The 27785-nt window shown below is 40.8% G+C and overlaps 1 protein-coding gene across 1 annotated transcript in view; it reads left to right on the top strand.

Annotated features, from left to right (window-relative positions):
• Window positions 1–25945, top strand: part of dnah9 (dynein, axonemal, heavy chain 9) — a 141444-nt gene extending 115499 nt beyond the window's left edge. Inside the window, 11 exon segments of the mRNA XM_046853566.1 lie at window positions 1450–1540; window positions 1543–1642; window positions 2875–3023; window positions 3444–3571; window positions 6628–6855; window positions 11396–11587; window positions 15896–16087; window positions 19350–19520; window positions 20537–20719; window positions 21720–22109; window positions 25517–25945. Coding sequence (XP_046709522.1) covers window positions 1450–1540; window positions 1543–1642; window positions 2875–3023; window positions 3444–3571; window positions 6628–6855; window positions 11396–11587; window positions 15896–16087; window positions 19350–19520; window positions 20537–20719; window positions 21720–22109; window positions 25517–25744 — 2052 coding nt within the window. The 3' untranslated portion in view covers window positions 25745–25945.
• The last annotated feature ends 1840 nt before the right edge of the window (window positions 25946–27785 follow it).

Here is a 27785-nt window from a genome sequence, read left to right as displayed (position 1 = left end):
TTATGGCACCTGCGTGCATGTAATATACGATGCGCTGCAATTATTATGACTAGTAGGTGCACTGTAATGCACACTCTATCTGTCTGTCTATCTATCTATCTATCTATCTATCTATCTATCTATCTATCTATCTGTCTGTCTGTCTGTCTGTCTGTCTGTCTGTCTGTCTGTCTGTCTGTCTGTCTGTCTGTCTGTCTGTATCTATCTGTCTATCTGTCTGTATCTATCTGTCTACCTTGTCTGTCTATCTATCTGTCTGTCTGTCTACCTTTATTTATCTATCTATCTGTCTGTCTGTCTGTCTGTCTGTCTGTCTATCTGTCTGTCTGTCTGTCTGTCTGTCTATCTATCTATCTATCTATCTATCTATCTATCTATCTATCTATCTATCTATCTATCTATCTATCTATCTATAGGTATTATAATGTATAATGTGCTTTCATTTATTCTTAGGACCCGTGAAATTTTGAATGACTAGTAGGTGCACTGTAATGCACACTCTATCTGTCTGTCTGTCTGTCTGTCTGTCCGTCCGTCCGTCCGTCCGTCCGTCCGTCCGTCCGTCCGTCCGTCCGTCCATCCATCCATCCATCCATCCATCCATCCATCTATCTATCTATCTATCTATCTATCTATCTATCTATCTATCTATCTATCTATCTATCTATCTATCTACTTGTATGTGCTAATAACCTCCACTCCTCTGTGAAGATGTTCCAGATGTTGAAGATTTGTGCTCAATCAGCCACAAGGGTGTTAGTGAAGGTGCTGATGTAGAGTAAGGAATGTCTGGGGTGCAGTCAGGGTTCCAGTTCAGGTGTTCAATAGGAATTGAGGTCAGAGCTCTATAGCAGGCCACTCAAGAGCTTCCACTCCAACTCCATGTAAAGTATATCTTCATAGAGCTGACTTTGTGCACATGGGCATTGTCATGCTGGAACAGGTTTGGGTCTCCTAGTTGAAGTACTGGGAGAATACTTTTCACAAATTTTTTATTCGAGTCAAAATGCGGAAATGCCTTTTTTTTCCCCCTAGTCCACATTTCCCTATGAAATCTCCTATCTATATTTCCTATGAACCTAATGTTTCTTTTTTTTTTTTTTTAAGTTTAAAAAAATGAAATAATAATGTGTATTGAATGTTGTTTGGGATCCATTTTTCAGTCTTCGAAAGCGATTACATTTGTGTCTCAGTCGTAACTTCCCACAAAGCACAAAATAATCCCACAATCATGCATGTTTTATTACCATCTATTACAATCCCCAACAAAACTACACATAAGTCGTGTACTTATAAATAGATCGTATCGTGCAGGTTCATCAATGTGTCTTAATATTAAGAATGAACTAATAATAATAAAATAAATAAATCATTGGAGTTCAAAAATCATTTATTGGAGCCAAGAAATCTCATTAAAACTGGCTATTATATGTTTTTTCCTCGTCTCAGGCACTTTGTATGATGGACGAATTTCGTAACCTGGACCGGGACATTGAGGGCTCAGCAAAGCGCTGGAAGAAGTTTGTGGAGTCCGAGTGTCCGAGAAAGAGAAATTCCCTCAGGAGTGGAAGAACAAGAGCTCACTGCAGAGGCTGTGCATGATGCGAGCGCTGCGGCCCGACAGGATGACGTATGCCGTCAGGTCGGTTCGCTCGCCGATTAACCGTCGAGCTATTTGATCGACAAGGAATTCATTAGCAAAACAGATTTGATTCTGACCATGTCATCGTTGCACAGTCTGTAAAACCTTGATTATTTACTCTTATCTGGCTTGAGCTTTGTGTACACCAGCTGCATGACTCAGGCTGTCAGAGGCTGGAGAATTGGGATTAGCTGGCTGGAGGCTGTAATAAATATCGCTGGGTTTCTGCAGGCATGGATGAGTAAGCATACAGAATACTCTGCACACAAGCATTTCCCAGCAAGCTTAGTTACTTCCGGTGCAGAGCTGGTAGATTGTGTCACTATTGGCAATAATTGTGCGGTGATGCTGTTTACAAGATCTTCCCCACATTTGAGTATTTGGCGTGGTGTGTAAAACATAGAAACCACCAAATGGGGACTTAACAATAATTAAAAATATTGGTTAGGTCTTCACAAAGATTCATATCTATCTATCTATCTATCTATCTATCTATCTATCTATCTATCTATCTATCTATCTATCTATCTATCTATCTATATATTCACAAAGATAGATAGATAGATAGATAGATAGATAGATAGATAGATAGACATGATAGACATGATAGACATGATAGACATGATAGATAGACAGACATGATAGACAGACAGACAGACACACACAGACAGACACAGACAGACAGACAGACAGACAGACAGGGTAGGTAGATAGATAGATATATAGATAGACAGACAGACAGACAGGACAGATATATAGATAGATAGATAGATAGATAGATAGACAGATAGATAGACAGACAGACAGACAGACAGACAGACAGACAGACAGACAGACAGACAGACAGATAGATAGATAGATAGATAGATAGATAGATAGAATTAAATACAAATACATTTGAGTGCCTCCAGCTTTGTAGTAACAGTTTAGAAAAGAACGACATATAGCAGGAAAGGTCAAGTGACCCAATACTTTTGGAAATATTGTGCGTATAATACTTTATGGAAGTAATGTCATTGGCTGAGGTTCTACCCGAAAAACAGCATTAAGTGTGTAAAGTCTGTTGATCTGCTCCTAGAAACAAAATGAATAAACAAAAATTAAATAAAACATTATGGACAGAATTTTCCCCCCTGTGTAAATGCTCCGTATGCAACTAACAGTGTGGGCAAACAGCTTGTTTCTAACGTATCTCTCTGAATAAAAGTCCTTTCTCTTGCTTCCCCGGATAGAGATTTTGTGGAGGAAAAGCTGGGCAGCAAGTACGTGATGAGTCGCTCGGTAGACTTCGCCGCCTCCTTTGAAGAATCGGGAGCGGCCACGCCCATGTTTTTCATCCTCTCTCCTGGAGTCGATCCACTGAAGGACGTGGAGAAACACGGTACAGTTGCTTTTTCAGACTTTTTCCTTTCGCTTGACAGTTTTGAGACGAAACTTTTTAATGGCCTCATGTTTAAATCCACGCTGCCTGATCGACTGCTGTTCCGGGAGATGTTTCAGTTTGCAAAAAAAAAAGTAAAGAAAATAGATGCATCAGGAGGCCCCCTCTGGTTGTCAGTGCATCTTGCGAAAAGGGGAATTTCTTACGAGGCTCTTACAAGGAGTGTTGGGATCGATCAGGCATAGGTGTGTGTGTGTTTGTGAGCACGCACCAGTGTGACTAATCGAATCATTGGCACCGAACCAAGTGCACCGCAATCAATTGGTCCACAAAGAGAGATCCTTCGACGATCGTAATTATACCGACTGTGTACATGTGAAATGCGTAAAGCAGCTGCTGAATGAATATGCGTCTTTGCAGGTCGGAAGCTCGGCTACACGTTCGACAACCGGAACTTCCACAACGTGTCTCTTGGCCAAGGCCAGGAGGTGGTGGCTGAAAAAGCTTTGGACCAAGCAGCACGTGAAGGCCATTGGGTAATATTACAGGTAAAAGCACAGGTTTGGTTGTTTCAACTCACTTTTACTGTACATCCCCCCCAAAAAGAAATCCACTTCCTGTTGCCCTTTTTAAGAGCAGTTAACCTGCATTTAGGGGATCAGCAGCCACCTCGCCATGGGAATTCGGTTATGAGTTGTAAGTATGCTAATGTCTTGGTCAGCACTGTGTGTGTGTGTGTCGCCCAGGCTTCCTTTCTAGTGATTAATGACTCATTTGGTGTGCCAGAATAGTAGGGGAGAGGAATGTGTCCTTACTCCAAGCCAGCATGATGGCCCAACCCCAGGGAGAGAGACGTACTCTACTAATGAGTCTATTAGGTTGCTTCTACTCCATCCAAATGTCAGTGTGAAAACACTCTCCGCTCTCCTGCCCAGCTGCTTATTACGGGTATTAGTTTGGAATCCTTCCAAGCGCTATTGAAAAATGACATATTTGCCAAATGCATATGGTTCGACAGACAAAAGGATCAGCATGCTAAGAAAAGGCTGCCTTGAATTGGTAATTTGCTGAGGTGGGGGGGGGTTCAGATAAATACCGGGGTAACGGCGAACGAAATGCAGAGTGCATCCATACAGATGGATTACATCGCCGTATCTCCTCGCGACAGGACCGCATTTTTACTTCGAAGAAAGCACCAGTACTAAATTCCTAATGGCTGGTATTGGAATCGGCAACAGCATTCTTTCTTTAAAATCCGCAAGCTTCTGCACGGGGTGTACTTTAGGGACCTCTCACCAAAAGACTAGCGTGCGTTTAATTACTTCTGCAGAACATTGCCGAACGGCGCGTCCCGTTCTCTTCGCCCTCCCGTAAGAGAGCGTCCGACACTACTCTCAACGCACGAACTGCCCATTCTACCATCCATCTGTTCCACAGAAGAAAAAAAAAAAGGAAAAATAGTTCAAGAAAGCTCAGTGGGTCAATGGAAAGTTCCCCTTCAGTGAAGGTTAATTATATTGCAGCACACAGAGCCCGGTCGAGCAAAATGCAGAAATCCACTTGCTGTGGCGAGGCAATCAATTGCAGAGATTGGAAGAGAAAATCCACAGTCTTGGGAATCAAGTGACCTAAACCGGCTAAACCACGCTTCCCCAAGCACCCCAACCTCTGCCTCGTTGTTGTGAAATGTACTCTTAAAGGCCTACGATGAGCAGCGTATATAAGCGCATCAGAAAGGACAAGGTCAGCTAGCTCAGGGCAGGAGAAACCCATTATCGGAGAAAAAGGCAGCCTTGGCGGCATTCCACTTTAAGTGAAAGGTTTTCCGAGGAAAGGAGGCGACATCGCGGTTTCCTCTCAGACCGCGTCGTCAATTATCATGTTGGCATCCGGATGCCAGTTCGAACGCCAAAAAAACACGCCGTTAGTCGAAGCTGTCATTTGATTCCGACGCCCAAGTTCTGTTCTGACAGCACCCCCGCCCCTCCCCTCTCCTGATTATTTAATTATGTTGTTAACAGGTTGTGCCTAATGAATCAGACACAGTAATTGTATAATCACTTCATACGGCTCCAAAGCCGCTGATTGCAAACTCCGACACATCTCCTCTTCCACGAATGCAGACAGCGCAGATGTGGCGTCTCCCTGCTGGGCGAGCGCCTGATAAGCCGACGTGTTTAGCCAGGGGAAGGTGGAAAAAAAAAACTCGGGGAAAAGGACACACTCTGCGTGCTGGCGAAGCCGCAATGACGCGCAATAACAGCGAGTAAGCGTTGTTAACAGCAATCAAAACACCACTTCTCCGACGCCGCGGATAACGTCTTCCGAGTGCCGAGAACATCGAGGGTCGGCACTTTCTCGATCGCGTGATCTCGTTTTCACTTTGCTCTCTGTCAACGCGTGGCCTTTTGAAACAATGCTTTCATTTGCTCTGACGAGTTCGCAGTTGGTGTTTTTTTTCTGAATGTTTTTCCAGCCTTTCCATCGCCATGAATGCGAATCTCTTACCGACTTGGTTTGTGTATTCAGCGTGTTTAAGTGCTGTTCCGTCTAAAAAAAAGACAACAGACACCTTTTGCTGTACATCGAAATTAGCAGACGTCTTTGCAGAGTCACCGTCACCGGATCAGTATTCAGTTCACACCCCGGCATGCCTACGCTAAGACCTGGCTCATTTCTATTCCGAGCGAAAGCAGAATGAGCACTTTAGGGCCTGCAGTTAGCGGAACCGCTCAGCCGGATGGTTCATTCAGGATCGTCCTCTGTGCCATTGTCCAGTCTGTAAACAAAGTATCCGGTTGTCAGGTCATCATTTTAATAATAGTAATGGGCTACACGTGTACAGTATACTCAAGATACACTATGTGAACAAAAGGGACTCCTGATTTTCACAGCCAGTATGTGGTTTTTCAACAAACTCTTACCACAAAGCTGAAGCTGCACTGTTTTATAGAATGGTGTAGCATTCCCTTTAATTTAAGTAGAAGATCTAAACCTGTTCCTGCATGCCAATGAACCTGTGCACAAAGCCAGCTCCATGATAACATGGTTTATATGGGTTGGATTGGACGAACTTGAGTGGCCTGCTTTGGAGATCTGACCTCAACCCTAATAAAATCATCTGGTCTATTAATAGCTGACTTTATTAACACTCTTGTGGTGCATCTACTAGGAGAATGGAGGTTTATAACAGCAAATGAGATGTGCATCTCCATAACTAATAAATCTTGATGCATAGCCTACGATACATGAAGCAGTTACCAATGTAATGCGATAAGATTCACCCCCTATTACGATGCAGTGGGGTGCGATTTCAGTTCAATTCAACACAATGAGATTCAATGCAATATGATCCGAAGGAAAAAATACGATGCTATTCAATTAAATATGGTACAGATAGTTCATTTTTAATACTTTGATTCAGACAGACAGCGAATCATCAATTTACTTAAGTGCCATCTGGCCCTCTCACAAACAGGCCTTTGTAGTGCAAAAAAAAATATGAAGTAAAACCAGACTTTCCTTTTCTGTTCTGTCTCCAGGAAAATGCAGCTCTGCCTCTGCCATGTTAATCTGTATTCTGTGTGATTTGATTTGTTTGCAGAACATCCACCTGGTGGCCAAATGGCTGGGCACTCTGGAGAAGAAGCTGGAGCAGCACGGTGACGTGAGCAGCCCGGACTTCCGAGTGTTCATCAGTGCCGAGCCTTCGTCCTCTCCCGAGGGTCACATCATTCCGCAGGGCATCCTCGAGAACTCTATCAAAATCACCAATGAGCCACCGCTGGGCATGCATGCCAACCTACACAAAGCCTTGGACAACTTTAACCAGGTAGTCCAAGACAAGGAACATTGCAGTGTTACACACATAATTTCCTTTTATTCTTAAAACTTTCTTAGGCTTCTCCCATTAGGGGTCGCCACAGCAGACCATCCGCATGTTTGATTTGGCACATGTTTTTACGCTGGATGCCCTTTCTAATGCAACCCTCCCCATTTATCCGGGTTCGGGACCGGCACTAAGGCTTGTGCAACCCTAATGGCTGGGGTTGGTTCCCTGACCGGGGATCGAACCCGGGCCGCAGCGGTGAGAGCGCCGCATCCTAACGACTAGACCACCAGGGAACCTAATTTCCTTTCATTCTTAAGTTCTGTAAAGCTGCTTTTAGACAAGGTCTATCATGAAAAGCGCTAAAGAAACAAACTTGCAAACTTGAACATCTGGTGCACGTGGAACATACGGAGCGGCGAGTTTCTCTCCATCATGTTCCAATTACAGATGTTTGTTTTGAGCATATTTCCAAGACAGAACCTCTGGACTGCTGCTCTTTATCGCCCTGATAATCACAGTCGAATAAACGGTTCGGGAATCTCGTCATAACTAATGATTTGAATTCTGCATGTCGTACCAGCCTTTACTCAAGAGCTCATTTTTTGCTTGCAGAGCTGATGGTTATCAATCAGATAAAACGCTATAGCAGCATGTAGCTTTTCTCTGTTAAATGACTTCCTGTCAGCAGCCTTGAAAGCAAATCGATGCTTATAGGAGGAAAAAAAAAAAGGAAAACGTGACCCAAGTGCACTTACCGGTTTTAGGCAGCTGCAATAATACCGGGGGGAAATGACAACTGCTTTAACGTCGACCTTTTCAGCAAGACAGACCTGACCCCAATATGTTTAATTAAACAATGACTGTTCACAGCAGGGACATTTTTGTATAGTTTTTATTGAACTGGAATGTTCTGGTAAAAATTGTTATTGCTGTTATTATGATTTAATGTTTATATATAGAATTTAGCCATTTCCCTATTTTTCAAACTAACATATTTCCTTTGATGTGCAATAAATACATTTCCGAAAGCAAACCATCACTTTACGATATAACAGTTTTTTATGGATTTTATTATGAATAATATTTAGATGCTTACAGTGCTGTAAAATAATAATAATAATAATATTTTTTTCCTAATTATTTTAATATTTAATTATATTTCAAATATTGTCACATACAAATGCTGTAGATCATTCAGCACATTTTAATATTGCACTAAGAGAATAATACTTAATGCAGAGTTTTCACATGATGATTTCATCATTCAAAGCAGCCCCAGATCATTACAAAACCACCACCATGTTTGACTGTTGAAATGATCTTCTTTTTACGAAGTGCTGTTTTAGTTGTTTTAGTTGTAACACCTTCTAAAAGCATCTCATGAATCTACATAATATTTGCTTATAAGATTATCTTATTTATAATCAAGATGTTTTTTGTTTTTTTTGGTCAACAGTGAATTTTGCCTTTGAACTTTTCCATGGTTGCCATTTTTGCCCGGTCTCTTCCTTATTGGTGAATCTTAAAAGAGCACGCGAGGCGTGTTGTTCTTTAGAAGTTGTTATGGGTTCTTTTATGAGCTCCTGGACGAGTCCTTGTCCACTTCTATGAAGATTCACTGTTCCAAGTTTCCTCCATTTTAGCATAGTGGCTCTCACTGTGGTTCTCTGCAGTCCCAAAGCCTTGAAAATAGCAATGGAAAATGGTAACATTTTCAAGACACATACATGCTTTTTTGAGATCTTTCAGTGTGTTTCACTCTGTCAGACAGGATCTATTTAAGTGTTTTCTTGATTCAGCAGGTCTAGTAATCGGGTCTAAATGTGGCAAGTAAAATTTAACTTACACAATTTAAACTTAAAGTACACAAACCATGTACTTGAGTTAAAGTAGAAAGTAGAAATGCAGTAGATCAAATTTTACTCCAGTAAAAGTGCTCTGTTTAAACTTTCACTTGAGTAAAATTACAAAAGTATTTCCTTCAATTGTACTTAAGTATTCAAAGTACTATGATTTAATTAAGCTATAATGTTCCTATTATCATTTTTGTTACAGTTGCTAAATGAACTCAGTTTATGTGAAAAAAAACTCTAATGTGACTCTCAGCACACTGATCTATTAATAGTTAATATTAATACCATAATAATAATAGTTAATATAAATAAGTCCAACACTGATTTGATATTTATTCAAATTATCATGAGCCCAAAACCGTCAAAGAAAGTACAACTTCACTACTTCAAAACAAAAAAAAATCGTCCATATTTTTATCCGCTTATAAATAAAACGGAACGACTGATTTTGCTAAATGTACAATAGTTGAGTGAAAAGTAAGAGATTTGACTTTGAAATGTAGTTTAAGTCAAATGTCTCTCCAAATGGAAATACTTCAGTAAAGTACAGATCCGTGAAATACCCCATTATTTTTATCAGAGGTTCAGACAGGTTTGAACACCTTTTTTCCCGCCTTAATAAACAAAACATCATTTAAAAACTGTATTCACTTTGGTTATTGTTGTGTTATACTGAAATGTGCTTGACGATCTGAATTGTTTGTGACAATTATGCAAAATAATAAATAAATCCGAACTTTCAAGGCGCTGCATATAGATATATTTGGTCCTTGTGGATAATAATTGCCATATAATGTCTTTCTTGTAATGCCATGCTCCAGCAGTAACAGTGCTGCAGTTCCTCACAAGGACATCTTTCTGATATGTATTTATATTATTATTAACAGAAATGATTATTAATATTATTATTATTATTATTATTATTATTATTATTATTATGAATTTCTACGAATTTTTACTTCAGGAAAAGGTGGCACTTTCTCAGCTCTCAGCCGTGTGCGCTAGAGGAGGAATGCAGTACTTTCGGTCGTATTCACCCCAGTGTTGCTGTGTTCGGAATCCTAATGTGTCTGAATGAGAGGCTGCATAACTCCGCCTTTAGTCGAGCTCTCGTGTCCGACATACTAAGTCGCCTATATCCTGCGCCGCATGAAGCCTGTAGAGGAGGCCCTCCTCGTTTAAACGCCGTTTCTCCAATGTCCGTTTGAGCCGATTTCCTGTGAGACCAGTTGCCATTTGTTTTATTTTCACGCTCACCTCTTCGCTGAATTTCTCATTAGAGTCATCTTTATAGTGAGCTGTGGGGAAAAAAGCAGGATTGTTAAGCACACTGATAAGCGATAACAAAAAAAAAAAAAAAAAAAGCAGCTCAGAATTGATTGGATCTGGTCCTATCGCTTGCCTGTGCAAATAAAATTGGCTTTGCTGGGAGCTGTGATGGAAATTAGAGAGTCGGTTCAATTATCACCACAATATTATTCAAATTATTTAAAAAATAGCAACAATAACTGTATTTCTATGAATGTATTTGTCCGTGCCTAAATCAATCCACCTCTTTATAGCATCGCTATGATGCCAAAAACATCAATATTACCGAAAAAGGGTGCCGCATAACAGACCTGTATCTCATACAGTGTGAATGAATGGCATCACTAAAGCAAGAAACCTAATACCCACGTTCTGATAATTTAACAAGTCTCCTTTCACTGTAGCCACAGCTGCACCAGCCCACATACATCATCGCTAGTTTAGATGTTAACCCCATAAAATTGATTTACGAGATTAGCAATTTTTTCATGCTAGCAATTTTTCTACACTAGCAAATTTTTTCCATGCTAGCAATTTTTCTACGCTAGCAATGTTTCTTCGCTAGCACTTTTTCCATGCTAGCAATATTTCTACGCTAGCAATTTTTTCCATGCTAGCAATTTTTCTATGCTAGCAATGTTTGTACGCTAGCAATTTTTTCCATGCTAGCAATTTCTCTACGCTAGCAATTTTTTCCATGCTAGCAATTTTTCCATGCTAGCAATTTTTCTACACTAGCAATGTTTCTACGCTAGCAATTTTTTCCACACTAGCAATTTTTTCATGCTTTTCAACGACAGCTTTTGAACACTTTTCCTCATGATGTCCAGCTTTTCTCGATAATTTAGTCTTCTAAAAAGTGTAGCCAGATCAATTTCCCTGTCAGTTATTGTGGAATGACAAAAACAGCTATTAAATCCACACGAATATATTTGAGCTTTTGAACAGCTACAGATGTGGTTTGCAAATTCTGACGATGTGAGTTCTGTGAAAATGCTGACACGTTTGGACGCCTTCTAGATGGCCTTGGAGTCAGTAAGCCGCAATCTGATTGGTTCAAGCAACACGGATTTGAATGTACTAAGAGGCTGTTTATTTCTGCATGTGATGTGACTGCTGAAATCTGATTGGATAGACACTCTAACCTGAAATTGATTCTGATGGCTTGCTACTGGTATTTGTATTGTTATCAGTATTGTATAGAGAATTAAATAAATTATTAAAATTACTAAAATCATAAACAATTACCACAATTTGTAGATATGTTCAAACAATTCATGGATAAACGCTCTCGATCGCATGTCATTTGGGAGGAAGTTACAATTTGTCTTCACTACTAATTTCCTCTAAACACGTGCTGTTTTTTTTTTTTTTTCCAGGACACGCTGGAGATGTGTGCACGCGAAAACGAGTTTAAAGGCATCCTGTTTGCCCTGTGCTACTTCCACGCCGTGGTGGCCGAGCGGCGAAAGTTCGGGCCTCAAGGCTGGAACAGGAGCTATCCGTTCAACACCGGAGACCTCACCATCTCAGTCAACGTCCTCTACAACTACCTGGAGGCCAACAGCAAGGTGAGGAGCGAGCGCCTCGGTCAGCCGCGCCACAAACGGATTTGGCACAGGAAGCGAAGAGCGGGGGTGGGGGGAAGTGTGGAAGAACGAGCGAATATGAAAGAAGGTTAAAAACAAGGCTTGTTGACATATGCCCTGCGTGCAGAAAAGCGAGTCAGACTTTTTGCTGAAGCTGGTGAAATTACCCTTCTCTACCCACGCACCAGCCCACTCCAAATCGAAAAAGCGCTGGCCTTTATTTTTTTACTACCCAACGCCGTATAAGGGGTCGCTTATACGCGACCAAAACCGCGTTTCCATTAGCCGCACTTGAAAAAACTCTAGTCTTCGTAGCGCCGATTGGTTTTCGGATATTGCATTCACGCTACAATTAAATCATTTGTGTAATCGGCAAAAAACAGACATCCAGTAACGAGTGTTGCGTTCAGCTTCCGAGCCTGGTAGATTGCCATGCAGCCTGAGTATCCCTCCCCTACTTCATCCGACATCCCCAAAGAGCTCATATTTTACACCTCTTACCTAGAAAAGCACTTCATCTGTCAGCTGTGTGCCGGACTGTACATATTAGCTTAATCGCATTAGACACAGCAAGAGCTCAGGCATGAATTGCTGCTAGAGGAGCCCAGAGGCAGCCATTTTTAACAGGAGGTATATACACACTATATGAGCTAAATTTGTTGAACACCTGCCCATAAAATTGGTATTTTAAACATCCTACTCTGCATTAAGTCCCCATTCGCTGTTATAATAACAGTCAGCGTTCCAACTCGTTTCAAAGGTATTCAGTAGGGTTGAGGTCGGAGCCCCATAGCAGGCCACTCAAGATCTCTTATTCCAACTCAATTAACAGAGGTCATATGAACTTCACACAATGCAGATCTTTCTTTGTATTTTCAGCCAAGGGTCAGTGCAGGGTCAGCCATGATACATACTGTAAGGTTAAGGGCTACGGTTAAAGCGCCGAAGATTGGCAGCTTCCGATCAGTAACCCAGAGCCTTAACCACCGATCTACCACTTCCTCCATATCTTTATGGATCTCTGTGCACATTGTCATGCTGGAGCAGGTTTGACTCTCCTAGTTCAAGCAAAGGGAAACTTTTTACTTCCACCACATGTCCACCAAAGACATCATATGGCTGGAAAATGTCTGATGTCCCATTAATTTCATGTATGCAGTCCATAATAATCTAATGGTAAGTTTCTATTGAAACCCGATCCCTTTTTATCATAAACAATAAATAAACTATTTTGTTCCGTTCTGCAATAGATGACATTTTTGGGAACACTTCATTATAAGGGGTGGTCTGCATTCGATATCAATTCATAGCTGATTAATAGCGTATGATTAATTATTGCAGCAATTTTGCAACCAACGTATTACACTTAAAGCGGTTCATATCTATACTCAGTGTATATTGAAGGTTTTAGGAGCTACATTTTGGAAATGCACATGATCCCGAACCTACATTTGGAATTTAAATAAAATCTATTTTTTATATATATATATATATATATATATATATATATATATATATATATATATATAATATTTCTTTTTCTTTTTTTTTCTTTTTTCGTCTCCATGGATATCCAAAAACCTGCCAAGCTCATTTAGTGTTTCTGACTCTCTCTCTCTCTCTCTCTCTCTCTCTCTCTCTCCAAAGGCTATGTCAATATTTAAACAAAGGAACGTTACTCGTATTTAAGGTCGGCTTATGCTGCCGCTGAGGTTGATTTTCTGAGCGGCCTCTAACGAATGTTAAAATCGCCCGAGTTTTACACCAGATTTGAGTCGAGAAGTCAGTGAGAAACTTGGACCGGTATTCTTCCTCCCTTTAAATGCTGTTCAATAGCAAAAACGTATAATTTTTCATTTATTGTCCTTTCTTCAAAGCTTAATATATCAACAGATACTAAATGGAGGTTATGAAACACTAATATGTGTGTAGCATATTAGCAATTTTATCACACATACTACTAACGATGTTTATTTCTCTTTTTTGTTATAAACACGCTTTCCTACAGGAATCTGGAAGGTAAGCTGACCAACATTCACATTATAACTACAAATTGCTTTCATTTCAAATGGATGATACTATTGATTCATTAATGAAGGATTCTGTATAGAATATCACAGCCCATTACATGTGGATTGTGTCTCTGAGGTTGCCAGATTTTAGCTGAGAAAATACACTCGAGTCAACTGAGAACCTTTAGACATAAGGGTTGCTTTTAATCCTGCAAATAAAAAAATAATAAAGGGGGAGGAATGCAAAGTGGAAAAAGAAAGCAGAAAGAAAAAAAAGCTGAAAGAAAATTGTAATGATTCATTACATTCATCACAACGCAAAGAGAACAATAATAATAATGAACAATAATAATAATTATTATTATGTAGGTGCTCATGAAATCACTTGATCCAGCAATTGTACTGATTCAAGATTTTATTTGTCACGAACACAGTTATATACAGAATACAACCCGCTGTGAAACGTCACCTGATGAAAATTGCGCATTAAATTAAAGGAACTATAAATAAATATAATGTAATAAAAGTAATTAGAAAATAAGATAAAACATGAGCGGTTAGCATAGAGGTTATTTATGGCATTTATCCAATACGACTTACAATTATCTCAGTTATACTGAACAGCTAAGCACTTGAGTGTTAAGGGCCGACAGACTACAGACTACAATTATACTTATACAAGTTATTGCACATGTAAAACATTATTATTATTGCACTGAAATTATTGCACACAATTGCCCAAGATATTAACACTATACAAATGTGGCATGAAAATCAATAACTCTGACTATATCTATATATTGTTGTAATGCCTGCGATTATAATTTTAATTCCTTAATTAGTCTTCATCTGGGTTTTAATTCGAACTTGAACGTATCTAAAGTTCAAATGACACATTGTGGTTATCAAATTGTCAGTGGTGATGGACTTTGTAATAGAGGGCAGTGCTGTGCATAGAGTATAATTAAGGACTGTTATGCTAAATTTTTTATAGTTTTCTCTTAATACACTGGATTTAAAGCACAATTTGGGTCCTTCTAACGTTTTATTAATTCACATGAATTAATTTGCTGTACATTTCCAGAAACTGATGGAGAAACAAGGCGAAACAAAGTATAAGAGCAAAGTATAAGAGTACGCTAAATATAGGTACACTATAGGGACAAAGGTTTGTGAACATCTGATGTGCTTTTTGAACATCTTATTCCACATTTAGTCCCCGTTTGCTGTTATAATAACCACCACTCTTCTGGGGAGATGTTCTACTAGATTTTAGAGTGAGCTTGTGGAGATTTGTGCTTATACAGAAACAAGGGTGTTAGTAAAGTCCGTTTCTGATGTAGTGAGGGTGAGGAGGTCTGGGGTGCAGTCAGCATTCCCATTCATCTTGAAGGTGTTCAGTACGGTTGAGGTCGGAGCTTTATAGCAGAAACTCAGGTTCTTTCACTCCAATCCATGTAAAGCATATCTTCATGGAGCACAAGAACAGGTTCGGGTCTCCTAGCTCAGGTGAAGGGAATGTATATGTACAACCCTAATTCCAATAAAAAACTTTCTTTCGGCTTCTCCCATTAGGGGTCGCCACAGTGGATCATCCATATTCAAACTGAGGCTTGTTATCAGCGCTCAGTTCAAAAAGCCGCATCTCTGATGATATTAGACTGGAATAGGCAGTTTACACATTTGGAAAGGCTCCATCAATGCTGAACGGTATTTACAGGTTTTAGAGCAACAAATGCTTTCATCCAGAAAATGTCTTTTTCAGGGAAAGTTGCATGTTTGAGCAATAGCATGGCTTTGTAGTAGAAGAGTCCGGGTGCTAAACTGACCTGCCTGCAGTCTAGACCTTTCCCCGGAATCAGAATCAGGTTTATTGGCCAAATGTGTTGACACACACCAGGAATTTGGTTCTAGATATTGGTGACCCCAAAAGTACATACATAAATACCACTATACATGTAGCTTATTACAGTATGTTTTTTTATTTTTTTTTTATTGTGAACAGAATATGGATTTATGAGATTTGCAAATCATCGCATTCTGTTTTATTGACATTTTGCGCAGTCCAGTCCAACAGACCAACTTATTTTAAATTAGGGTCAATTTATTTTTGTAATAAAAAGGTATTGGCATTTGATAATCGAACCTTATTGTACACAGGTTATGATGTGCAACCTAGCTCTCTTTACTGCTTAGAAGATCAGAATTGAGCTTAAAGATCCACCGAACTCTCCAGAGTGGAAATTGGGAAAAAAACAGCGTTTTCGTTTTTGTTCAGGTGCCATACGACGACCTTCGCTACCTCTTTGGAGAGATAATGTACGGTGGCCACATCACCGACGACTGGGACCGCAGGCTCTGCCGCACCTACCTGGAGGAGTTCATCAAGCCTGAGATGATGGAGGGGGAGCTGTACCTGGCCCCAGGCTTCCCACTGCCTGGGAACATGGATTACAACGGCTATCACCAGGTAAATGCTTCTCCTGCCATTTTTCTATCATAGAAACCGAATGAAAGTGAGAAATCCCTGAAGAGCTATAGTTATTTTTGCAGAGAGAAATGACTGTAGGGAAAAAATTGCAGCAAGGCTGGTTATTGGAACATCAGGCACATCGGGCTAAAATACTGGTGAAATAATGGACTACAGTTGACAAAATTTAGGCTATAGGCTTCTCCTAAAAGCAGGAAAATATGTGTAATTATACTCAAGAACGAGGGTAGAGTTTTCGAGAGACATATGTATTTTCCTTTGGTTTATATGCATTAAACTAGGTCATTTAATAGTATAAAGATTTGTTACTCCGAACAATCAGCTGAAATACTTTGACATGCCAAGAGTGTTCTTAACTAGTAGATTTCTTTCTGACCTTGTGATCCAGTTAATCCCAGAGCAGTTCAATAAGATTTACAGTGTCTCATAAAAGTAAGTACACCCCTCACATTTCAGCAACTCTCATTTTAGTATATCTTCTTAAAGGACAATACTATAGAAATAAAACTTGGATATATTTTAGAGTAGTCAATGTGCAGCTTGTATAGCAGTACAGATTTACTGTCCTCTGATAATAACTCTACATTATTGTCAAAATTAGTGAGTACACCCTAAGTGATAAAGGCTGTATGTTGTGTAATCATGCAAAGCCACCATACAAATTTGTGTATCTTGTATTAGACCAGTTGAAATTTGGTGTTTTGAGTACAATTCTCTCAAACTGACCACTGGATGTTTAACATGGCACCTCATAGCAAAGACTCTCTGAGGATTTGAGAATTCGAATTGTTGCTCTCCACGAAGACGCTGAGGCTTTAAGATCAGTAAACATCCTGAAACCAAGTTACAGTACAGTGGCCGGGGTCATACAGAGGATTTCCAAAACGGGTCTCACTCAGAACAGGCCTCACAAGGGTCGATCAAAGAAGTCGAGTCCTCGTGTTGTGTGTCAGGTGTAGAAGCTGCTTCAAAAAACAGACACATGAGTGCTGCAGCATTGCTTTAGAAGTTGCAGAAGTGGAAGGTCCGCTTGTCAGTGTTCAGACCGCACACCGCACGCTGCTACAAGACTGTTTGCATGGCCGTTCTAAAACTGGCTCAGAAAAAAGCACACAAACGGTTTGCTGAAGATGACCTGTCCAAGAGCATGAATTATTGGAACTATGTAGTATGGTCTGATGAGACTAAAATAAACTTGTTTGGCTCAGATGGTGTCCAGCATGTGTGGCGACACCCTGGTGAGGAGGACCAAGTAATTGTGTCTTGCCTACAGTCAAGCATGGTGGTGGCAGCATCATGGTCTGGGGCTGCATGAGTGCTGCTGGTACTGGGGAGCTGCAGTTCATTGAGGGGAAACATGGATTCCAACATGTACTGTGACATTCTGAAGCAGAACATGATGCCCTCCCTTCAGAAACTTTCAGTTTTCTAACATAATAACGACCCCAAACACACCACCAAGATAAAAACTGCATTGCTGAAGGCGAAGGTGATAAAGGTTTCCCTATTGTTGTTGTTGTTTGTTTTTCTTCCTCTTATATTTTATGAAACTGCATCAACTGTCAGATAGCTTTCTTAAATTCCTTAAGCCATTCACATGACATCTCACCAACATATGAATTCATTAATAATTAACTGCATTATGCTGAAGACATAATGTGCATGCCATTTTTCCAACCTTTTAGAAATACTTAAGGCATGTTCTTAACAGTACTGACATGTTTGTGTATGTAAAGTCTATGTGTCCCTACAGTTAGTTTCTAAATCCTTATCAGGGAAAATGACTTACCTGTGATTTAGGGGGCACTGCTGGATAAGATCGGTTCAAATGATTTACTTACTGGGGCTGTTCTACCCTCATTAGACTTCAAGTCATGAGCAAAAAACACTACTGAGTGGTTAAAAACACTAGTATTGATCTTAGCAGCAGCTTTTTTCTTTTCGTTTGCAGCTAGATGCACAGCCTCATAGTTGCTTTTATCCAAAATTGTATTATATTCTTATACAGCAGACCATCATTACTTTGACAAGAGCTTTGTTTTTCCTGCAATTATCAATACATCTCTCAGACTAGCTTCCGATTATAATTATGGCCTGTGTGTTAGTGCATTGGCTATATTTCTAATTAGTTATACAAAAGGTTTTTCAATAGTGCCTATTTGACCATGTGTCAGCCAGCAAGGACTTGCCTTAGTGCCTGGTATATATTGAAAGATAACCAGTGTAAAACAATTGTAGTGGTTTCTTACCCCAACATGTTCCAGCATAATGGTGTGCTCAAAGCCAGCTCCTTGAAGATATGCTTTACATGGTTTAAAGAGGAAGGTCCTGAGTAGCTTCGACCTCAACCCTATTGAACACGCCTTTTCATGAAATTCCGGAGTCAGAACGGGAGCTTTGAGGATGGATTTGGACTGTAGTTAATGTCAACAGTCTGCTACATTAACTCAGGACTATGCTTCTGATCACATCACTGTACCCCACAACCGTTTATCTGTAATAAATGGACATTCGGTGCAACCCAGATGAGGATGGGTTCCCTCTTGAGTCTGGTTCCTCTCAAGGTTTTTTCCTTATGCCATCTCGGGGAGTTTTTCCTTGCCACAGTCGCCACCGGCTCGCTCATCAGGGGCAAAGGTACACTTATAAAGAACAGCTTATTCATTCTTTATCACCACATTATCTGTGTAAAGCTGAATTGAATTGAATTAAATTGAACACCTTTGGGATGAATTGGAAAACGGACTGCAACCTCGACCTCCTATCCTCAACTCACCTACATCAGTACTTAAATCTCCACAAGCAAACTGCAAAATCTGGTAAAACCTAGAAGAAAAATCTAGAAGAGTGAAGGTTATTCTAAGAGCAAATGTGGAGGAATTTTGGAATGGGACGTTTAAAAAGAATATACAAATCCGATGATCAAGTGTCTACAAACACTTGTCCATAAATTGTAGGTCCAACTAGCAAAACTAGCTAGGGATTTTGAGAAGTCCAAATGCTTATGGAATGTTACACACATAATTTGATGTCATGATCCTCAAGACTAAATCCTTGGGATCCTGCCAAAGCATTCATTAAGTCATTGTTTGCTTTCTGTGGGATGTATATCAATAACCTTCCTAACAGGTAAATTAGTGAGCAATCTTCTTGATCAATTTAATCCATGATTCCTGAAATGTACCTGTGAATTACACAAATGCTCATTTTTTTTTGCTGGTTGTTGTTTTTTTTCTCTCAGTACATCGACGAGGCACTGCCCGCAGAGTCGCCCTATCTGTACGGCCTCCACACCAACGCTGAGATCGGCTTTTTGACTCAGACGTCAGAGAAACTCTTCCGCACCGTTCTCGAGATGCAACCCAGAGACGGCGGCTCCGGCGAAGGAAGCGGGACCTCACGAGATGAGAAGGTACTCGTACATCCTTCTATTAGAGGGTTTCTTTGAGTTTTCCTACACAGCTCTCAGTAATACAATGGTAATGCACTAGTGATGAAAAGATTCACAGATTGTCGTTCGCATAAAAGGTTAACGATGTGATGTGACGGAGACCGAGGCGTGTCCTGAGAATCACATAGAATACAGATTACCATGGCAGAGGTAGAGCTGCATCTTCCTGGAGACAGACCAGGAAAAGAACGTCTGTTTTTTATTTAATTAGAAGGAACTTCTGTCTGTCTGAAGCCAAGTTTTCCACTGAATCCTATTGAATTGAATCGCATTGTGTTGAATCGAATCGGATCACACCGGTAGCTTCTTCATATGTATCTTTAATGTGTCGGCCTCAGTTATAGCACATCCCTAGCTGTAATTTTCTAGTCAGGTCCACCCCCCCATTGCGATCTGTACCCGTTATTAGCCATTAGTCGCACTTCATCTTCATCGCCGTATGTCACGGCCTCTATTTATACCCAGGCATCAGTTGATAAAAATCGACGGGATCCTATTTGCTATATTGTCTCTCACTAGGGTCGTCGACCCTTAAAAGGGTCAGCTTCATTATGCTGTCACGTCCGGCCCCGTTTTAATGCAGCGAAATGGAGCCCCCAGTTCTGTCTGGAGAGGTTAAGTGGAGCTAATTCTCCAAAAGCAAGCTCGGTTCGGTTCGCTGTGACATTTAAAAGATTAGATATGGGTGCTGTGGAAGTGTGTCTGGATGCATTATGACAGCTGACCTTTTTGAGGTAAAGAGATTGGGATTTGTCAGCAATCACCATTTCGCATTAAACAGGTCACACAAGTGACAGAAACAAATGGGTCTTTTTTTTTTCTGCACGATATTGATTGTTATCCACTTCCTCTATGGAGTTCAGGTGAACTTGATGTTCAAGAGAAGACGAACTTCTACTGTTTAATGCTTTTTTTTTTGTGTGTGTGTAAAAGAGAATTGTGCTTCACTTGCTTACCGGAACATTTCCATGTTAAAGGTAAAAACGGTCCTAGATGAGTTCCTTGAGAAGCTTCCAGAAGAGTTTAACATGACAGAGCTGATGGGAAAGGTGGAGGAGAGGAGTCCGTATGTTGTAGTGGCCCTGCAAGAGTGTGAGCGTATGAACGTCCTGACTCGGGAGATCAAGCGCTCGCTAAAAGAGCTAAATCTTGGTCTGAAGGTACTTTACAGCACTTTTACACTCATTTACATACACATGCCATGAACTACAATATATGAATATTGATTTTTTTTTTCCCTATTAGGATGTGGTTGTCGCTTTGGTTTCTTGGCCAATCTGATAGCCTGACATTTCAAATGTGCTCCGAGTGCTCCATTACAGGTCGTTCAGGATAAATGAAATTTAAGCACCGGGGTGCCACGAATCGATTGCGCCGCTCGTCCGAAAGCTATTTTAAGTGCATTATATCACAGAATGTCGTTACACTCTTGATTAAGGAGAGACTGCGGCCCATTTGAGCCTTGCCAAAGCGTAATCTGATTTAGTAGGTATTGACTTTCAGGATTTCGTTCTCATCAAGCGTAAAAACAGTTAAAAGCGCTACATTGTTCATGACTATCACAGGGGATCAGTCTCCAGGAAATACACAGATCAGACATAACATCATAACATTCTAACATCGTGACCAGTGAAGTGAATAACACGGATTATCTCTTCATCATGGCACCTGTTAGTGGGTGGGATATTTTAGGCAGCAAGAGAACATTTTGTCCTCAAAGTTGACTTGTTAGAAGCAGGAAAAATGGGCAAGTGTAAGGATTTGAGCGAGTTTGACAAGGGACAAATTGTGACTTCTAGACGACTGGGTCCGAGCATCTTTAAAACTGCAGATCTTGTTTGGTGTTCCTGGTCCACAGTGGTCAGAATCTATCAAAATTGGTCCAAAGAAGGAACAATGGTGAACCAGCGACAGGGTCATGGGAGGCCAAGGCTCATTAATTGCACTAGGGAGTGAAGGCTGGTCCGTGTGGTCCGATCCAACAGACGAGCTCCTGTAGCTCAAATTGCTGAAGAAGTTAATAGATCAGGAGTGTTTTGGCAGCAAAAGTGTTTAGGCAGTTGGCCATAATGTTATTCCTGATCAATGTATTCATGTATAGCAACTAGAAAACTATGCCATATGGGAAATATTGATGAATTAGCTTTTTTTCCGTATCAGGGTGAGCTCACCATGACCAGCGACATGGAGAACCTCCAGAACGCCATCCACCTGGAACAGGTTCCAGACTCATGGAGCAAACGTGCCTATGCGTCTACGTGTGGCCTGACGCTCTGGTTCACTGATCTGCTTTGCCGAATCCGTGAGCTGGAGAGCTGGACTTCAGACTTCGGCCTGCCCTCGGCCGTTTGGCTCGCCGGTTTCTTCAACCCGCAGTCCTTTCTGACAGCCATCATGCAGTCCACGGCTCGCCGCAACGAGTGGCCTCTGGACAAGATGAGCTTGCAGTGCGATGTCACCAAGAAAAGCCGCGAGGAATTCAGCTCTCCGCCACGCGAGGGGGCGTACGTGCATGGCCTCTTCATGGAGGGAGCGCGGTGGGATACTCAGGTACGAAGACGGGTTTTGCACAAATCGAGGCCCGAACATGACAAAGATTTGCTCACGTAGATCTAAAATGTCGATGAAGAAGGTGATCGGTGATGACAATAAAAACTCAACTTGCTCTTCACCTTCTTTTAAAGGCTGATTGCATCATAGTCTTATGACATTTGTCTCTACAATTAACTGCGGACAATTACACACCTCTTACACTTCTCTTGAGTTGGTGCGCTATACAGTCTTCTTCTTCTTCTTTTCTTTCAGCTGCTCCCATTAGGGGTCGCCACAGCGGATCATCCGTCTCCATACCCCCCTGTCCTCTACATCTGCCTCTTTCACACCAACTACCTGCATGTCTTCCCTCACCACATCTATAAAACTCCTCCTTGGCCTTCTTTTTTTCCTCCTTCCTGGTGGCTCCATCCTCAGCATTCTCCTACCAATATAACTCATGTCCCTCCTCTGCACATGTCCAAACCATCTCAATCTCGCCTCTCTCACCTTGTCACCAAAACGTCCTACATGGGCCGTCCCTCTAATAAACTCACTTCTAGTTTTGTCCATTCTTGTCACTCCCAACGAAAACCTTAACATCTTCAGCTCTGCTACCTCCAGCTCCAACTCCTGTCTTTTACTCAATGCCACTGTCTCTAATCCATACAGTAACTGACCAAATTTCTAGAAACAGCATTCATGCAACTTTCTGTTCAGCCAATCATATGGCAGAGCTTTAAGCTTTTCATTAATGTTCACATCGGACACCTAAATAGGGATCATTGATCAGTGACTTAGGCATGGGCTGGTTTGAGTAGTTCGGAAACAGATTCATAGGGTTTTTAGGTAGAATTAATTCACTGATGCTAGAGGTAAAAACTTGCGGTGGTATCAAAAAGTTTTAAGACTAGTTTTGTAACACGCCAGCAGATGGCAGCACAAGGCTGCGCCCACAGTCACAGGGAGCACCGACCTTCATAAGTCAGTGTGCCAAAAGACATCATCCTGTGTACACCGAGAGCTGTGGGACTGGTGGAACACATTACAGAAGAACGTTGCCATTCAAGGGCACTATTTTAAAGGGGATAGTGGGTAAAACGTTGATAAATAAAATACTTTATTACAATACCACCTCATATTGGGCAAACTATTGTAGTTTAAACAGACAGGAAGGCAACCGCTCTGAGAAGAAAAGCATCAGTAAAACATTGCACAACATGTCAAACCTGGAAACAAATAGACTACAGAAGAGCACACAAGGCTTCAACCAATAAATGAATCTGAGAAGATCCAGAACTGCTGCTCATCAGATAACAGAGCCCTGTTGTGCATTTAAATTCAAGATGATCAGCAGTTTACTTGCAGATACTCCACAAACATGAGATCCCCTAATTTTTGTTGAAAGCTCTTGACCTGTATTTGGTGTTTTTTTTTCTTTCTTCATAGCACTTCCTCTACGTGATTAGCTGATTGGATAATTGCAGGAATAAGAAATGGAGCTGATGTTCCTAATACAGTCGGTGGCGAGTGACTAAAATTGGCCTACATCTCACACACACACACACACACACACACACACACGGTCATAGAGTAAGCCAGAGTCCATAGTGTGCATGTAGGAGGCAGAGGGGTAATGCTATAGCGTGGGTTCTTGTACTGATTTCATTGAGTTTTCGGTGCAAATCGATATCGCAAAAACAAAATAGTTTCAGTGAAAATTTCCGTGTTAGTAGGTGGTAAATGCACAGGTCTAATAGAACCAGGGGTGCATCAGTAAACCACATTTGAAGTAAAAGCATTGAAAAAAATCGCATCCAGAGCTGTTATTAGGATACAAGTAAGAGATGTTTAACACCTGCTAAGGGTTGGGAGATGCATCCAGCAGTTTACATGCACACACACACACAGCGTCACGTCCTTTGAGAGCCACATGTATGTCTAATGTTCCTTAAGTTTCTTTACCCACTTATTTGTAGCCAAGTTTCACTCCAACAGAGTCTTATAATGATACCAGCTGGATATTAAATGGTATTGTAACGCTAATGAACCAGTTGATTCGAAAAGCAAAATAAGCGTTTACATTTTTATTAGCATTATTTGCAGGCGAATCCATAAATGTGGCCTGGTCACAGCTCTAGAGTTTCTGCATGGGATGAGTCTGTGGTGTAAATGTGTGCTCCTTTCCCAGGCCTCTAAAGGCGGGTTTTAATTACAGCATGTAAAAAGTGCACATGGATTCGTTTTAATTGCTCGAAGCTCGGCTGCTTTTTTTTTTTTTTTTTTCTATACCTTAAATCGACTTTAGACGGAGAGCCAGGTTTGCCGACGTGCCCCGTGGGAACACCCGCTCTGCAGCTCTCCAGCTGTAAAAGCATAAATAAGCACAGGTGCCTCTGAAACAGCATGGAACAAAAAAAAAAAAAAAAAGGAAAGGAAAATCTGGCATTATGTTAGAATTTGCATGGCAGATTTTTCCGGGAGAGAGAAAAAAAAAAAGGTATTTTGTTTTTAAGCCATGTACCTGCACCGTTTTAGGCGTTTGATATTCTGAAGTGCAGCACATGCCTTGAGCTAAAAGGCATGGAGAATCAAGTTCGTGGAAATATATATATATATAAAAAAGAAAGAGAGCGAGAGAGAGAGAGAGAGAGAGACTTAAGTCCTGACTTACTGACCGTCTTAAGTAGGAGTCGTTGAATAGTAGACGGTGGGGACGGAGAGGTGGGTGGGTGTATAAGGATAGAAGGAGATAGAAATGTGGAAGAAAGTAAGTTTGCTAGAAAGTGGGCGGAGCTTCATGCACGTTTTCCTGTTCGATTTATTTCATAACGCCGTATTGTGCACTCGATCTGTGGGTTTAATAGCTGTGAGTGGGCCATCAGGTAAAAAGGCAGCTCTCGGTGCAGAGGTGATTTTAGCGCGAAGGAACCCGACCACGCGTGTCTCCACATTGTGAAGTAATGTGATTTATGTGACTGTTCTAGAAAAAAAAAAAAATAATTACGACTAGGCATTAAAAGTCGCGTTAAAATTCATGCGGAAACGGCGATTTCTAACGTGTTGCCTACGCTATTACTAATTGAAGACGAGAACCTGAACTGCGCCTCTTTTTTGTAAACCTGAATTCGGCCTGTTGTTCATGATGTGCGAGATTCACGCGTCGGATTTAAAACCCTGGGATTATGAATTTCTTTTCGGAATAACAGAAAAAAAAATCTCTTAACCATGATTAATTGCATGTTTTTTTAAAAGGCTTGTCGCATATTCATTTCGCTTGAACGCATCCGCGAGTCTTACTTTATTTATTATCGTTTATGTAAAATCTGTGTACACGTTTCCTATCTGTGTATACTGTATGTTTCCACCTAACAAATCCCCTAGTACTGTAAAAAGCTCTTTTCTGAACCTCTGATATCTTGTAGGCCGGCGTGATCGTTGATGCCCGACTGAAAGAGCTCACCCCGGCCATGCCGGTCATCTTCATCAAGGCCGTCCCCGTAGACAAGCAAGAGGTGCGTAACGTCTACCAGTGTCCTGTCTACAAGACCAGACAGAGAGGACCTACCTACGTGTGGACATTTAACCTGAAAACCAAAGAGAATTCGTCCAAATGGACACTGGCGGGAGTGGCATTGCTCCTCCAGATCTAGAACGTCGTTGATACTATAAGGAGCTGCATGTACGCACTTTTACCACAAATCTGCTACTTTTTTCGATTCGAATCATTCTTTTATAGGAAGTAGTTACAGAAAGAATTTGCTATGATTCGATGCCAAAATTGCACATTGTTACTTTATGCTGATTTCACGAACACTGTATGTTCAGGCCAATAAATACCCAATTCTAGACCATGACCGTGTCAATTGCCTCTTTCTGATTGGTCCTGTTCAGTGTGGATTCACTTCTTCTGTTAAAGCACCACTTGGCGAAGTAACAGTAGTTCCATGTCTTGTCTAAGGGCTTGTCACGTGTACCTGACAGCACAGTGAAGTTCTTCCTTCGCATATCCCAGCAATGTTAGGAAGCTCGGGTCAGAGTGCAGGGTCAGTCATGATACTGCGCCCCCTAAAGGACAGAGGGTTAAGGGCCTTGCTCAAGACTAGAGATTTTCGGAACCACCCTGGCTCTACACTCACAAGGAACACTATGCATTAAACTTATGGACAACACTATACAAGACAATACACATTAAACAAGTCTGAATTAAACTTTAGTGGCCACATGAGAAACCATGTGAACGTAACTAAACTCGGTTTCTTCCTTTAAATCAGGATTGTGATTGGTCAATAGGTCTGGATGCATTTTCTCATTCTAACATCTTATCTTTTCTATAGTAACAGCTCATTTCCAGAGACGCTGGACGCTTCCTATTAATTGAGACATTTTTGAAAAAGATTTCTGGAATGGTCAAGACTTGAGGAGGTTATGTATATCCTCAGGAACATGATGAGTTGAATCATTAAATGTGACTAGAAAAAGAGGATTAAATTTACATGAACGATTTGCTACAATGGATTTGGATTCTCACAAGTTTTGTGATGGAACTAAAAATGAATGGATATCTGGTGTCACTCTGGTTCCTCTCAGGCTTTCTTCATATCCTCTCAGGGAGTTTTTTCCTCACCAGCGTCATCCCTGATTTGCTCATTAGGGTTAAAATGATAGGGACTGATTTGTGATTAAAAATGTATATCCTTAATTTATTTCTGCAAAGCTGCTCCACTGTTAAAAGTGTTGTATGATAAAATTGAATTGAATGTCTGAATTGGCAAATAAACACAGATTTTTGAATGGGTTCATAAAGGGGATGTCAATTTAGCATTGTTTGGAAAAGCATAATTCAAATCAAAGGAATTTTTTTTATTTGTCAAATACACATTCATACAGAGTACAAAATGTGGTGAAATGCTTTTTACAATTTTTAAGTTTTATTCATCTAATTTATGGTAGCCTTATCTAAAGTCATCTCATCTAAACAACTAAGCAGTTGAGGACCTTGATCAGGGGCCCTGCAGTGGCAGCTTGGTGGTTAGTAGTGTACTGGGATATGAACTTAGGCCCTTCTGATCATAACATCTTATCCATTTACATTAATGGCATTTGGCAGATGCTCTCATACAGAATCTTATTCATACAAAAGGGCTGCTAAGGGGTTGTTAAGGAGCCCAGCAGTGACAGCTTGGCGTGGCTGGGATTTGAACTCAGGACCTTCAGAGCCAATGCATTAACCACTAAGCTACAACCTTCCATAGGGTTAGGGTTCTGTCTAGTTGAGGGAGGGCCTTGCTCAAGTGGAAGCTTGGTAGTCCTAGGATTTAAACTCATGACCTTCTGATCCCAATAATGTAATGAAAGGGAAATATTATGCAGTTGGACCAAATTCTTTGTATAAACAATACACTTAGAGTATGTTATTAAGTAAAACGGGTTGGAATCCAGACCTGCTGCTATAAGAAGATAATCTGGAGCATAGGAACATTGAGCCATAGTATCGTTCTACTGCTAATTTCCCAATAACAGCACTGTGTTATCTCCCTTACTGAGAATCATCCCATTGCATCCTCACACATGGTTCACACAACCTCCCTTTTTATATTGAAGTCATTTGTCTGTTCTGTCTTCACGAGTCCTTATCCTCTGAGTCTTTCTGCTCGGACTCTCAATATCCCATATCCCACCGAGCCACAACCA

This window comes from Silurus meridionalis, chromosome 7 (assembly GCF_014805685.1).
Source record: "Silurus meridionalis isolate SWU-2019-XX chromosome 7, ASM1480568v1, whole genome shotgun sequence".
NCBI classification, from domain to species: domain Eukaryota; kingdom Metazoa; phylum Chordata; class Actinopteri; order Siluriformes; family Siluridae; genus Silurus; species Silurus meridionalis.
Note: the sequence above shows the minus strand (reverse complement) of the source record. Positions and strands in the feature narration are given on the sequence as shown.